This window comes from Eublepharis macularius, chromosome 4, assembly GCF_028583425.1.
Source record: "Eublepharis macularius isolate TG4126 chromosome 4, MPM_Emac_v1.0, whole genome shotgun sequence".
In the NCBI taxonomy this organism is placed as follows: domain Eukaryota; kingdom Metazoa; phylum Chordata; class Lepidosauria; order Squamata; family Eublepharidae; genus Eublepharis; species Eublepharis macularius.
This window is the reverse complement of record NC_072793.1, coordinates 153,249,082-153,263,349: the sequence shown is the minus strand read 5'-3', so window position 1 is coordinate 153,263,349 and position 14,268 is coordinate 153,249,082. Positions and strand designations below refer to the sequence as shown.

The following is a 14,268-nucleotide window of genomic DNA, read 5'->3' as shown; positions in this document are numbered from 1 at the left end:
AAATTTCCATCCGTCTGTCTTTTCCAGATACAGGAGACAAAAAGTGTCTATGGCAGGGGTGGGCAATTGTTTTGGCTCGGGGGCCACTTTGTGGGAGCAGAGGTTAGCGGAGGGCCGCACCTTTTAAAATGATTGCATTCATTAGTTAACTTTGCATTTCAGAAAAGGTATAAATTGTATCATAAAAATCAATAAATATAAATTAAATAAAATAATGGTAGTTTTATTCAATTTATTTATTGTGCTAATTTCGTATCATCTATAGCTCGGTTCAAGGCAAATTTTTCTGACTGTCTTGGCAGGCGACAAAAAACTCTGTAGCAGGCCGCATGTGGCCCGCGGGCCGCAATTTGCCCACCCCTGGTCTATGGAATTGGGAGAGGGGGCAGATGCTTGGATTTGCAGGCACTAAACAGCTTGGGGCACAGTAGCTCGCTGGTCCTAAGTACATGGCTCACACAAGGTTGGATGACTGGACTGGGTATGTGGCTGATACTAGAGGAAGGATCCAGCACCACATTTGGGGCCATTATGTGAATGGCTGGAATTAGGCTCAGTTGGGGCAGAAGCAGCCCCATGGCTTGTCAAAAGGAAAGCAGATTTTTCCCGGCCCCAGCGGGTTAAACAAACCAGCTTCACAGCCGTCTTCCCCTCCCGCAGAGTCATGCTGGTGCCTCCAGAACAGGAAGGGAAGGTGAACCACTCCCCAGGCTCACAATTCAATGGTGTCACTTGAGAGACTGCGGGAATCCACCTGTTTGCTGAGAGCCAAGAAACTTCTCCTGGCCTCCCTTTCAGAATTTGGTGCACTACTGGATGGAGCTGGAGGGAGTTCATCTGGCAGCAGTTGGGCCTGGCAGGGCAGCTCCTCCGGAGGCAAGCTTTCTGGTGAGGACAGGCCATGGCGCCAGGGGTTCCAGCTGATCTTGAGGGAGGCACGAGAGAAGGAGGTGCGGGAGAAGCTGTCAAAAGAAGTGTCTGTCGGGGGCTCACTGGCAAGGCCCCGGCTCTGCGTAGTGAGTTCGCCCATTGAACTTGCTCGTGCCAAGCTGTACAGACAGTCTGGGTTGCTGCTTCGGCGAGGCCGGGGCAGCAGAGGCTGTGCTGTGTGGGAGAGGGTGGAACACTCGCCCCGGAGTGAAGAGCAGGAGTCTTGGCGGGCCAACCGGGAAGGGAAGTGGAGGCTGGAGCGCAGGAAAATAGAATCACGCACCAAATGTTCCCGGAAGAGGGCTTCGTCAATGCTGCGGCTCAGGTTGATGGGAGAGGGAGGCCGGAACTCCAGCTCAGTTATTGAGAGCACAGAATCCCGTTCAAAGCAGATACTGGTGTAGGAGCGCCCCATGGCAGCAGCTGCTGCATTGGGGCACTTGGGGCTGTAGATAGGCTGTAATGGAGAGGGGCCGGAACCCTGACCAGCTGCAGCCCGCAATTCGTTGCTGTCTTTCAGTGCCCAGAGGCGCCCACTAGTAGGTGGGTTTCGGATCAAACTCTTACTGATATCATTGTTGGGTACTTTCTCCAGGACTCCGCCAGTCCAATCGTAACAGTTGTTGGGATACTCGGGCACCTCATCCTTGCGGTAGGTACAAAAGTAGCGCATGAGCTTGGTCCAGCAGGAGTGCTCGGTACTTCCGTACCTTTGGCAAAGGGCCTGCCAGGCTAAGAAGACCAGTGCGAAAGACAGCACTAGCTCACCAATTCGGAACCAGAACTGCACAAACCACCAGCCCCAGGTGAAAACATCCGGCTGGGCCAACAGTCCTGAGAGCCACAGCACTCCGTACAGCTGTAGCCCACAGCATGGTAACGCCAACCCACTGCTTCCCAAAAGCACCCATGCCCCACTCCATACTCCCGGCTCTGGAGTGCCCTCGGCCACTGCACTGTGCCGTAGCTGCCAGTACACATACATGGTGATGGGCAAGAGGCAGAAACCAGCAGTGCAGGAAAGTGTGTGCAGCCCCACTGCCACAGCTGGGTGCATCGGGGGTGTGAGTAAGTCAGATCCCAGGAGGAGGATGCTTTGCAAGGACCCCAGGACAGTCAACAAGAGCAGGTTTTGCAGCTTTGGGGGCAAAATTTGCAGGCGGGCCTGATGGAGGAGGCGGAGCAGGAGCACCACAAATGCACTCAGCAGCAGAGGGAAGGGTGCTGTGTACAGCACCCTCATGGCACGGGTAGGTAGCCAGCCGCGTGAGCCATACGGGTCCACCAGAAAAAATGTGGCACGCAGTACCCCAAACACTAGCAGCAGGACACTGGCACCCACAACATATGGAAGATGTGGCGCATGCATGGCAAGAGAGCCCACAAGGCAGGCCAAGCTCAGTAGGCTAAGCAGGAGAAACAGCACACCCGAGCCATAGACATGCAGAGCCCAAGCAAAGCTCAGTGTCCGTTCAAGGTCATCCCACCGCAGCAAGGTCTGATTCGGCAAAAAATGGCTGCAAGCACTGCCGGGCCGTGGGCAGGGGGGACTGGTGGCAGGCAGCAAAGAGGGCAAGCTGGGCTGTGGTCTGGCCAGCTGGGGATGTTGTAGCGCTCGTTGTGTGGTGACCCGGATTAGGCCACGTCGAGGAGTAGCTGGAAGGCGGGACAAAGGGGTGGCTAGCACAGCACTGCTCTGCCCAGGAAAACGGGTCCCAGCTGGTTCTGTAAGCAAGAAAGAAGCAAACAGTTGCTCAGGGGGAAGGGGAAAAATATGACTGCACCAGAGACGGCAAGACCAGGGTTGTGTGCATTCTGCCCAAACACAGTAAAGGTACAGAATGTGCATTTTATTTTCTTTACAGATTATTACGGTTAGACATATTCCACACAATTCTGGCTTCATCCAGAATCCATGTTTTCATCACACCCTCACCCACTCAAGGAAACAACAAAGCTTCACCATTTATGGTTGTGAAGCATCACACAATTTTCACAATATGCTTCAAAGCCTGTGGGCAATATGGAAACCAGGAGAACTGTCCTGTACTGGCACAAACTAATGATCCATCATACCCCAAATATTTGAGACCAGTCTTTCCAGAACTTTAAAAAACCGAACCCCATTTTTTCCTGAATTAAAAGTTGATGCCTACTTCACTTTTGTGTGTGTCAAGTGCCCTCAAATCACAAGCACCTTATGTCGGCCCCAGCAAAGGGCTTTCATGGCAAGTGAGAACGTGGTGGTTCGCCACTGCCTCCTCTGCACAGTCTTTTTTGGTGGTATCCCATAGCAAGAACAGACCCTCCTTAGCATCCAAAATCTGACAATATCAGGCTCTACCATGCCACCTTCCCTCCACTTTACTATTACACTGTAAAAAAGTTCACTGTTATAGGATGTCGGTTCGAAGAGCCCAACCGCAATGGAGCCCACTCACTCCCTGCTTCTTGGCATGAGTCACTTCTTCTGGATGGGCCGCTCGATTAAAAAGGAGGAAAACCCAAAAGAGCAATTTATATGGGGATGTAATGGGCTGCCTTCGTAGACACTGGGTATTTCTCCTGCATTGCTGCTTGTGAATGGACAACTCTATCACACCCAGTTCAGGGACACAGCAGAAGATGGGAAGGAAGCAAGCTCAGAGCAGCTGATTGTGCAGAGATGCTGTGGGCAACTTCATCTGCAGGAGAGCATGTTGAGTTCACAGGTGCCTTTCATTATTAACGTATTTCTTTGCAGCACGCTGATAGTTCTCTCTTGGCAAGTGGTTTGGGAATTACTAGCCTCTGTTCAGTGATTGGTGTCTGCTCTGCAGGGTCTCAGGCAAAGAGACCCTCTTCTAGTCCTGCTCCATGAGATGCTTTCATTAGAAATGCCAGGGATTGAACTTGGGACCTTGTGCATGCCAAGCAGTTCTCTACTACTGAATCATCTTGTGGGGAAGGCAGGGCACAGAGGCATCACATAATATGTCTCCCCCTTCTGAACTTCAGGCGACAGCAGCCAAATAAAGGCTTCCACAGCCATCTGCCAGACAGCAGGCACCTGTGCCCGAGCAATTCATTACCCTCCTCCCCTTTTCCTGTCCCCGCCACCTGGCAATATTCACCAGGGTGAATGGGATAGGAACTATCAAGCATGGGGCAAGCAAAAGTGTGCTGAAAATATTTATGAAGGTAATGATGATGATGATAATAGAGCGCTGAGGGATGCAAAGCAGGGAGGCGACGGGTGAAAGGCTCTGTTAAACGGCCGGAAGTGATGAGAGAAGGTAAGACTACTGTGGAGATAAGCTGGAGGGATATAAGGATAGAGCTTTAGAGAAGCAGCAGGAGGGAATCTGCTTTTCCCAACCACACTGGAGGGCAGCAAAAGATCCTTCAGGTCAGGAAAAACACAGAGCTGCAGGGCAGGCCAAACTTTCATAAACAACAAGCGATGTTCTAAGTAACAAGGAAGTGCCTGTTCTTTTGGGGTTAGGTGGAGCCTGGCGGTGGTAACTGTGAAATTGAGGATCTTGAAGATCCTCCAGAATTTAGTCTGAAGGGAATAATAATAAGCAGGGGATTGAGAAGCAGGCTGAAGGGGGGGGCAGAATAGGGATAATCAAATTCCCTTGCCCAGGTTGTTTGGAGGACTGGGAGCCCAAGCGCTTTGTCTAATTCAGTTCATGAGTGAGCAAGCACAATAAGAAGAACAGCCAGACTCAGCATGAATTGCTGCTGCTTTGCGGGGTGGGGGGTGGGGTGGAGTTAGGGCTTGTTCTGCCTCTGGTCTGCCACTTCCTCAGTAGAGGGGCAGCAGGCCAGCAACCACCAGCAAACAGCAACCCTCAGCTGTGTCACGGCTTGTTTCCTTGGCAAAGAAACTACACTTCCCAGGATCTCTCGTGTTGCTTGGAAAAGAACAAGAGGAAAGGGGAGAGAGAGAGAGATTTTAAAAAAATCAAGAGCTCAGCTGAAGCAGGATGAAGCAGGTCAGCTGGAGAAAGGGGGCTCCTCTTCTGGTTGTACAAGCTGCAGAAGGACTGAAAGAGTGGGTGGCAAAGACAGGCAAAGGGACAAAAGAGGGACAGGGGTTGGTTGTGCAGAAAAGGACACTCAAAAGAGACAGGAGATCGGTGAGTCTGGGCTGGAAGGGAGGGCAGAGCTGCAACGGGAATACCCTGGGCAAGTTTTCAGATTCCCCAAAACTTTCATCAGGCTATTAAGTTCAATACAAAAAACAGGGAAAGAGCTTGGAGAGAATTGCACCAGTCTAGACCTCTGGTGCAGCAACATTTGTGATACTGGATACAGTTTTGGTCACTACCACCTCAACAGGATTTCAAACAGCTGGGAAAAGTACAGAAAGGGCAACTAAAATGTTTCAAGGTGTTGGAGCACATTCACTACCAGAAAAGGGATAAAAAGGCTTTTCAATGCCGGGAAGGGGGGGGGGGCAACCAAGGGGGAACAAGACAGAGGTTTATAAAATTATGTAGAGGGGGAGAAAATAGATAGAGAAGGAGCTTTTCTTCCTCTTCCAATTTAGGAGCACCCAATGCCGGACAGTAGATTCAGGACAAGCACAACAAAATGGTCAGCTATGCCCTGACAACAGCTCGAGATTATATTACTGAGTATAAAATTTCATATTCTGGTGAAAAATGACCTAATAACAAAGGCTGTCCAAACCAAAGGATGTAAAACCCTTCAGGAGAGGGATCCGGTTTCTCTACTTCGTGTCAGCTATAGAATCAGCATAGCACAGTGGTTAGAGGATCTAGGCGGCCCAGATTCAAATCCCCACTCTGCCATGGGAGCTTGCTGGGTGACCTTGAGCCAGTCACACCTTCCCCTCCTAACCTACCTCACAGGGTTGTTGTGAGGATAAAATGGAGGAGAGGAGAATGACATGAGCTGCTTTGGGTCCCTATTGGGGGAAAGGCAGGGTCTAAATAAAAAAATTAAATAAATATCTTTGCTCCAGTTCCCAGCAATGCATTCTCTGTCCCTCTGTGTCCTAACAACAGCTTCACTTTAGATGAATCCCTTTATGTTCTATTGCTGGGCCTGATTCAAACACGGGCTGGCACTACTCACCAGACCAGGGCTTGGCTTTGGTAGTACACGATGCAATAAGTCCAAACACCTGTGTTAGTCTGTTGCAGCAAAGCTAAACAGAAGTCCAGTGGCTTCTTAAACACTAACAAAATTTATTCTAGCATGAACTTTCATGAGCTCACTTCATCAGAAGCACAGAATGTACATATCTGCATATGTCTCCTATGGATGGGTACATCATGCATCTAATGAAGTGAGCTCCAATTCAAGAACGCTTACGCTGGAAAAAAATTGGTTAGTACTTTTGGTGCCACTGGACTTCTGCTTAATTCTTTTCCAAATTAAAATACTACACTGGTGTAACCATTCAGCACCCCCACCCCCCTTACAGGGCATTTGTGTCTTTAAGATGTGTAACTTTCCAGCTCTGTGGTTCCCATCTCCAACTACAGCCTTACCTGCTGAACTTCTACCTGTTAAAAGCTAATAATCTTGAAAAGGAAAAGAAGGCAATTTTAGGGTGTTCCACTTGAAGGCCCAGTTTTCACAAAAAAACTAGACTTTGCTATCTTCTTCCATAGTGCATCTTATTGGGGGTGGGGGGAGGATCACCAAAGGAATCCAGGAGCCCAGAGGAGGTAGCCAGTGCAAGCTGGTGTGCTGTTTGTCTTCAACAGACACCCAACAGGGTCAACGGTCAGTATGAGCAACTGCCCGCAAGGAAAGGAGCGGCCCGGCCTGGGCAGTTAGTGCTGCTAATCACGTTAAGAGATTAGCCTGATTGAAAATGGCACCAGGCTCAATATAACCACCCCCCATCCCTCACTATCTGTGAAACAATCCTTCTAAGGCAGTGCTGGGCTCCCCACACCTTTGTTCCTTCCCAGTTCATCATCTGAGACAAAAGGCTGGATACTGCTAGCTTTTCTCCCTTCATAGAGCTGAGGATAAGTTCCACAATCGAATCCCGTGCTTGCCTGAAGTGGATGAAGTGGATGCATTGGGGAGATGAGGGAACTCGAGTCATCCTGCCTTACATCAAGGGGGAGCTGGTGTAGCAGCATGACAAACAGAACAAACTACCTGGAAGGTCTCCAGTTCACATCTTTGCCACAAAGTCACTAGGTGGCCTTTGGCAAGTCACACTGTTTCAGCCTCACCCCTGCCCTAATCTGCAATATGTGCTAATGATAAGGGCTACTGTAAGATTGCAACAAGGTAATATATGTCAAAGTGCTTTGAACAGTGAAAATGCTAATTATTGTTATTATTATTTAACAATTCATCTGATGTAACCACAGAAGCACCTTCATTCTGGTATAGCTGGTGACCACACCCCAGGTGTTATGATCATAAGATGACAGAGATGGAAGTCTGGTTCAAAGGCAGGACGATCCACCTACTGAGTCTAGCCTCTCCATTACCAAGCCTACTGACCAGCATGGTGAGGTGGGAGGGAAAGAGAAAAATGCCTTCACCGTGTTGCTCTTGCTCACCTGGATGTCTGGTGCCTGGGCCCTTCCCTGTCACAGAGGTGCCCTGTCCAGGAGTGTTGGAGCCAACAGGAAGCCTTGGGATCACAGCTCCCCGGACTCGCTGTGGGTCAATATCAACCACTTCTCCAGTTCCTGAAAGAAAGGAATAGGCCTCAGGTGGATCCAGAAACTTACAGTCTCTCTCCCCATCCACTAATAACGTCGCCTACTGCCATCTTACATGGCTACCCTCAGTCCTCCTGACAGTCTTCCAGCTGACTGGAGCAGGGGAAGAGTATGAGGCAAACCTAACCTCCCTGATCAGACATACTGCCCCCAAGTTGCCGCTCCACAAAACAGCCTCTTTCCAACCCCTACAGTGTCTTACCACCACCATCCCAGTTTGTCAAACAAAACCACAAAGTCTCCCCCCCACACACACACCTTTCTTCTGTGACACTGTCCCTTTTCCATCCCTTGAAGCCTCCATCACAACCTAACAACCCTATTACTCTAGTAAAATGACTGAATCTCACCTCAACTCATGCCATGTACTCTATACAGCCCAGTCAATCTACTTCAGCCATCTTTAATCTACCCTGACAGCCACTCCTGTTTCTCCAAGAATCCAGCAGCTCTCATCAGGTCTCTGACAACCACTCTTTTCCCTCTGGCTTTCCCCAACCCCTTCATAACTTAGCTTCCATTTTACGAGCAACCCTCTCCTTCTCCCAGCACCTTGAACCCCATCCAAAACTTGTCCCGCTATCCTATTAATTACTCCCACCTCACCAGCCTCCCCTCATGGGGATCATGAGACAAAGCAACCAATTCTGCTAGAAAGTGGGGGGAGTGGCTGTTAGGACAGCATGACGTGTTCTTTAATAAGCCTTTAAAGGAATGTTTTTGTGTTTATAAAACGCAGCTACCAAGATAGCAATTTAAAGGCCATAAGGGAAGAAGGGCTTAACCTTTTCCCCTCAGGCCCAAAATTGTTCCTGCCAAACTGTTTTATCCCTGCTGGGGAAAATTTACAGGTAACCTGCTTCATTTTCTTCAGTGAGGGTACACAGAGCTTGGTGGGGAGCAATTTTCAGAGGGAAAAAATGACACATGGGGAAAGTTCTGAGAGGCCCCTTCTCTCTTGAGCTAGTCTCCCCCCCCCCTTCAAATTGTTGCCTCAGATGCTGCATTTTATAAAAACACCTCTGCAAAGAATTGCAGAACATGCAACATACAGTTCCACCCTAAATGAGCACTTAAAATAGAAACAACCCCACACCTACCTGGGGTGGCAAAGCTGGAAAAAGCAGGCTTTGCAGAGCTGACGGTTGAGTGAGTCCACTCTGTTCTTGCCGTATCCCGAGTTCCTGGCTGTTGAGTGGTGTCGACTATCAGGCCCCAGTGGGTAATTCTTTCACGGACAGCTGGCTCCTGGGTCCCTGCCGTGCTTTCTGTTGAATAGGCTGAAGGGCTGAGGAAGGGTTCCTCTGGGGCTGAGTGATAAGACCCTTCCAGGAGAAGGCCAAGCCCATGGTCCTTCCTATTCAGTGGGATAGCTGTACTGGTTAACTGAGGTGTCTGGGAAGTGGAAGTTATGTACACAGGGACCCTCCCTGGCCCTAATGGACTCTGGGTGTACCCAGTTGCCAGAGTGGGACTAAAAGGAGTGGTAGAGAGGTCTTTCCTGCCCTGTGGACCATCATAGACCTGGGTGCTCCTGTACGAAGCCAAGTATTTTACTGTGGTTTGATTCCGGCCAAGTAATTCCTGGCCTGGGGAATCATCACCCCTAGGATCAGTGCCCACAGTTGTCATCCACTTTACGTGAGGTATGTTGGTAGGCAATGTCACCAAGGGGATGGTAGACACTGTAGGCCTGGGGCTTAATGTAGTTGCCATGGAGATATCTTTGAATACTGCTCGGAGGTGGCTATGTGTGTTTCCCTCCCGAGAGGTTATTAAGTCCAAGGCATGTTTCCTGGAAGCAGCTGGGGATGAGGCCGTACCAGGGCTGGCTATGCTTGTCATCTCAATGCCAAGCAAAGGCAGAGAGCTCCCATTCCTCCCCAGCCTTGGACTTGGTTCCACACTTATGTGGTCAATATCTTCAGGCTCTTTTTGACTGATGGAAGGGCCCCTTGTTGGCACAGAGGAGTCATCTCCTTGGGGCACCAGCCTCCCTCCTGGAGCATTTGTGGTTGCTCCTGAGCCAGAACTCACCAATGCAGGGAAGTCAAAGGGCAACATGAGGATTGGGGGCCCAGGAGGGATAGTGGGACTGGCACCTCCCCAGTTCTCAGCTCTTGGCTCCCCATCCCCGCTAGAGACTTCGTGGGCATTGGGATCCAAATGGGACACAGCTGGTGGACGAGACTCTTGGGAGAGGCTATTCAGAAAAGGCAATTCTGGGGCAGAAGAGTTCCAGGCAGGGCTGTCCAGGGTGGGGAGACTGAAAGCCTGGAGCAAAGATGGCAGGAGTAGACTCCAGGCAACGGAGAGACCCACAGCAGCCATTCCTGATGTGAGATGGCAAAGCTCAGTGTCCAGCATTCTCACAGCATCTCATGCTTCACCCTGTGGAACAAGAACATTGTAAGGGGTGGACAGAAGAGACTTGTCTGAGGAGAAGTCACACAAGCAGGGAACAGGCAAAGCTTTGACGAGAGAAGAGGCTGGCTAGCTGGAGAGCATCTGTCTCTGTGCCAAAGTGTGGAGGCGGGCAGAACAGGGTTAAAACTGGGAGCCAGCTGCAAACAAAACACTGAATGACGGAAGCACCCAGGACAGGAGCAGTGCATGCTGCAGGCAAGCATGAGCACATGAGTACGCATGGCCAAGCTCCTGCCGAGGCACACGGATGCAAACATGAAGTAGTGGCTAGAGTTTCCAACTAGGATCTGGGAGGCCCAGGTTTGATTCCGTGCTCTGAGACAGAAGCTTGTTGATTGATCATGGGCCAGTCACACATTCTTAGTGAGGAAAAGATGGAAGCAATGAGAATGATGTAAGCCACTTTGGGTCCCCATTGGGGGAAAAGGTATGATATAAATGAAGTAAATAAATAAACAAGATTAAAAATGATGATGCAATCACAGGCACACTTATTTCTCTACCTCAAAGCTGACGGGATGTTCCTCCAGCCCCAATGTGGATCTGTATTCCTCATCCTCCCACCTTCTGCCAGCATTGGAGGGACTCCAAATAGCAACTAATTCCAGCTGTTCTGCACCCTGGACTTTGCCACAGCATCCGCAGCTGCATCTAGGCCCTACAGCGTGACAATCAGGATATTGGAGGCATTTTTCTGAGAATGGGGAAAAAGCTAGTGAGGGCCATGGGGCAGCCCTTGTGCCCTTCATCTCTCCCATCAGGCTCTCCCTCCTCATTCTGCCATTAGGCCACAGTAACAAAGCATTACAGAGGAAGTTATATAAGGAGATGTCTGATTCACGTAACCCAGAAATGTTCACTATGAGTAGCAGCAGTTCTCCAGGGCCTGAGAGATCTTTTCCCGTTCTGCTAAGACAATTTAACAGAAGTCAAAAATTGAACCTGGGATAATTTTTCATGTGTGTGTGGAGCTGGGGGGGGGGGGAGAGAAGCCCAAGACATGCCTCAAGAGAATGCAGGCATCAGATGGCCCGCCAAGACTTTATCCACAGATGCTGTACGGCCCCACAGTTGGTACCCAAGCCCTGCCATGTATGCAGGTTCACCTTGGGCATTTGGCTCTCATTCCAATACAAGGAAGATGGGGATGCTCAGACCAAACAAGCTGATTTCTAAACCCCTGATTGAAGCTTGGAATCTTGCAGCACTTTATATCCTTTCTAGACCTGGCAGCAAAGAGCTGCATGATTTGGAATTCCTGCATTTCAGATAATCCTGTTGCCACAGCTTGGTAAGTGTTACTCCTTAGAGAGAGAGGCTGCCACTACCCCCGAGTGGTTTTCACCACTGTGCTGTAGTCTGTCCCTAAACTACAGTGCCACCATTGGTACGTAAAAGAGCTGAACTTAACTGTACCTGGCTGATGAGTCAAACCCAGTCAAGGACTCCTGAGGCTGGCCCTGGGCACCTCTCAGCCTCAGTCATCCATCTATAAAATGGGAATAATGTTACCAACTTCACTGATTTGGTATTTTTTGCAAGGTTGTATTGATGACAATTAAAAAAACAGGCTGCACCATGTACAGCTAGGGTAGCTAACAGATCTGGAGAGAAATATCCTGTCCCTTTAATAAAGGCTTAGTGTGTGAAAACTGGCTGCTCAAGCTTTTCTCCAGACAGTTGGCAACCCAATTTACATTTCCTCACAGTTCACCCATCTTCCTATCATACAGTTCAATTCCCATGACATGATAGCTCCCAGGAGCAAAGGATCCACTCTCCCATGTCCCAGAGCCCCAAAATTTTGCATAAAAAAGCCAGAGGCCAACGAAGGGGCCACATCCCACTTACCTGAAGGTTCAACCTGCCTGGAATCTTCAGGCTCTCCTTCTGTCCGCTGCTACCTGACTAAACAGCAGCCCAAACCTCATGCTTCCAGGAGCAAATGGTGAGGGTTGTGGAACCAAATACCAGGAAGCATCCAAGTGCAGATCTGGCCAGGTCGAACTGGCTCATAGACCCAGGCACAATAGAAGCAGTGAAGATGTGCTAAGGTGGATGAATGGTCACTGCATGATGTGACTTGTGCATTAACAGGCGGGCTCCATGGGGCGTACTCAGCATCCAAGCCTGGGAGTGGGCAGGGTGTGCCAGCATCCAAGGTCAGCAACGGGCCGGGTGTGCCAGGCGTCCAAGCTTAGTGATCCCTCATTAGTAACCTACCTCTCCAGGTGCCCGGCGCCAGAGATGGTGCCCACAGGCTCCCTGCGTCCTTGCAAGCGATCCGTCTCCTCAGCCTTGGCGAGTTTTCAAGCATGCATTCGCACGTTCCTTACCTCGGATTCCTCCTGGGCTCTGCAGCCTCTCGGCGGCCCCATCCTTAGCGAGAGGGAGGAGCAGCCTGTGTCCGAGATGTTCCAAAGTCCCCTACTTCTCCTCTGCTCACGTCGCCCCCAAAGCCAGCTTCGTTAACACTTTCACCTCCGCAAACAGCGCAGCGCCTTCTGCGCCTCCGAGTCCTGGGACCGTGGGCAGCAGCAGGTCTGCAAAAACCAACCAGCCTCGTGGGTTCAGAACCTCCCCGGGCCCACCAGCGCGCGACTCGACAGCACATTAACGGCAACCACCCATGCCAGCATGCATTAGGAGGGGGAGGACGAGAGGAGGAGCGGCCGCTTCCCCCTGCTCCCAATGCTAGATTCGCACTCAGTACCCTGCCCGCCCAGGGTCGATTAGTTCCGATCTGGCTCTCCGAGCTCTTTCCGTTGCCCGCCCGGAGCTGCTGCAGAGAGCCTGGCGGGGATTAAGATCCTCCTGCTGCTGCTACTGCGGCGGCTCAGTTAGGTGCAGCACCAAACCGGGGACGCAGCCAGGAGCCTCCACCGGCCGCCCAGGCAAGCGCTTCTCGGCGACTGGGGCTTGGATCTCGGAGCTCGCCTCCCTCCCGCTCCACCTCCTCTCGCCCGCCCCTTTCGCCAAGGGCCGGCGGGGGCTACGCGGGCACCGCAGCGGCCGTGTGGCTGCCCGCTCTAGCCTGCAGCCCCCTCCCGCCATGCATCGAGGCCGCGATCACAAAAAGGGAGGCCTGAGCAATGCTTCATTTCGTACATGAGAAATGAAGGGTATAATCCCAGGTATGTCGGTTGTGGAGCAAGGGAAATGCACTCTGCCTGTGCTCAAAGGCGCTCATTTTTATTTGTGCGTGGCCGAATACAGGCTGCAGGGGATCTCTGATTCAAGTGATATCGGAAAGGTCGGCTTGTCGGAGAATATTTGGAGGCGAGTTCAGAAGATTACGGTGATACAATTCATTTGGGATTCCTTTGTGGGGTAATGAGAAATAGGGAAAGTTTTTGGACCACTTGAGCTGCCTTTTTCCAACTGTGTTCAGCACCCAGAACTGTACAAGGACCATCAAACCATTCAAGACGTTGCTTCAGTGCTTATTCAGAGATTTGCTGATCACACACTGATCCTGCTCATCCTTTAGGGCTAGCAAAGAAAATTGTAGGGATCCTCACAGCCCCATCTGGCTTGTGGGGTGCTTGGGTATTCTGAATTAGTGTGCCTGCCCCCCCGCCCCCACCTCCCAGCTCTGGACAAACCAGAGATGGAAAATAATTCCAGAAGGGTATTAGTCATAAAAGTCTTGTGATACCTTAAAGATTAACAACAGTTTATTTAAGCAAAAGCTTTCATGGACTTTGCTTTGGCCACTTCTTCAGATGCAATGCAGGGATCCTCACTATGCAGGCATTTTATGGAGGTATGGGGGGGTGCAATATGCAAAACGCAAATCTAATCAAGAAAAATACAGAGACAAAGCTATGCCAAGTTAATTAACACATGGTGTTGCTGGACAGTCCCAGGGTTTGCTAAAATAGTTAACACCTATAACTCAGATGGTAATCCCATGTCCCTATTCAGCCCTGGAGGCAAATAGTGTGGAAATCTCTGAAATGAATTCCAATTCAGCAGTTTCATGCTGGAGTCTCCCTTTGAAGTTCTTTTTTTTTACTTTGGTGGTGACTTTCAGGTCAGCAGTAGAGTCCCTGGAGAGTGAAATGCCCTGCCACTGCTTTCTAAGTACTGCAGTTTTTAATATGACATTTGTGTCCATGTTTGTTTTATGTAGGAACTGACCCGTTTGTCTATCAGGAGAGCAGAAAGGCATTTTTGGTGTACCTTGCTTTGGAGGATG

General features: G+C 50.3%; 1 protein-coding gene across 1 annotated transcript; it reads right to left on the bottom strand.

Annotated features, from left to right (window-relative positions):
* Nucleotides 1-712: 712 nt before the first annotated feature.
* Nucleotides 713-9,971, bottom strand: PRRT3 (proline rich transmembrane protein 3). Its single transcript, XM_054976413.1, has 3 exons — nt 8,741-9,971; nt 7,476-7,607; nt 713-2,655 (listed from the first exon to the last, which is right to left on the bottom strand). The coding sequence occupies exons 1-3, from the start codon at nt 9,969-9,971 to the stop codon at nt 713-715; spliced, it is 3,306 nt and encodes a 1,101-aa protein (XP_054832388.1).
* Nucleotides 9,972-14,268: the final 4,297 nt, after the last annotated feature.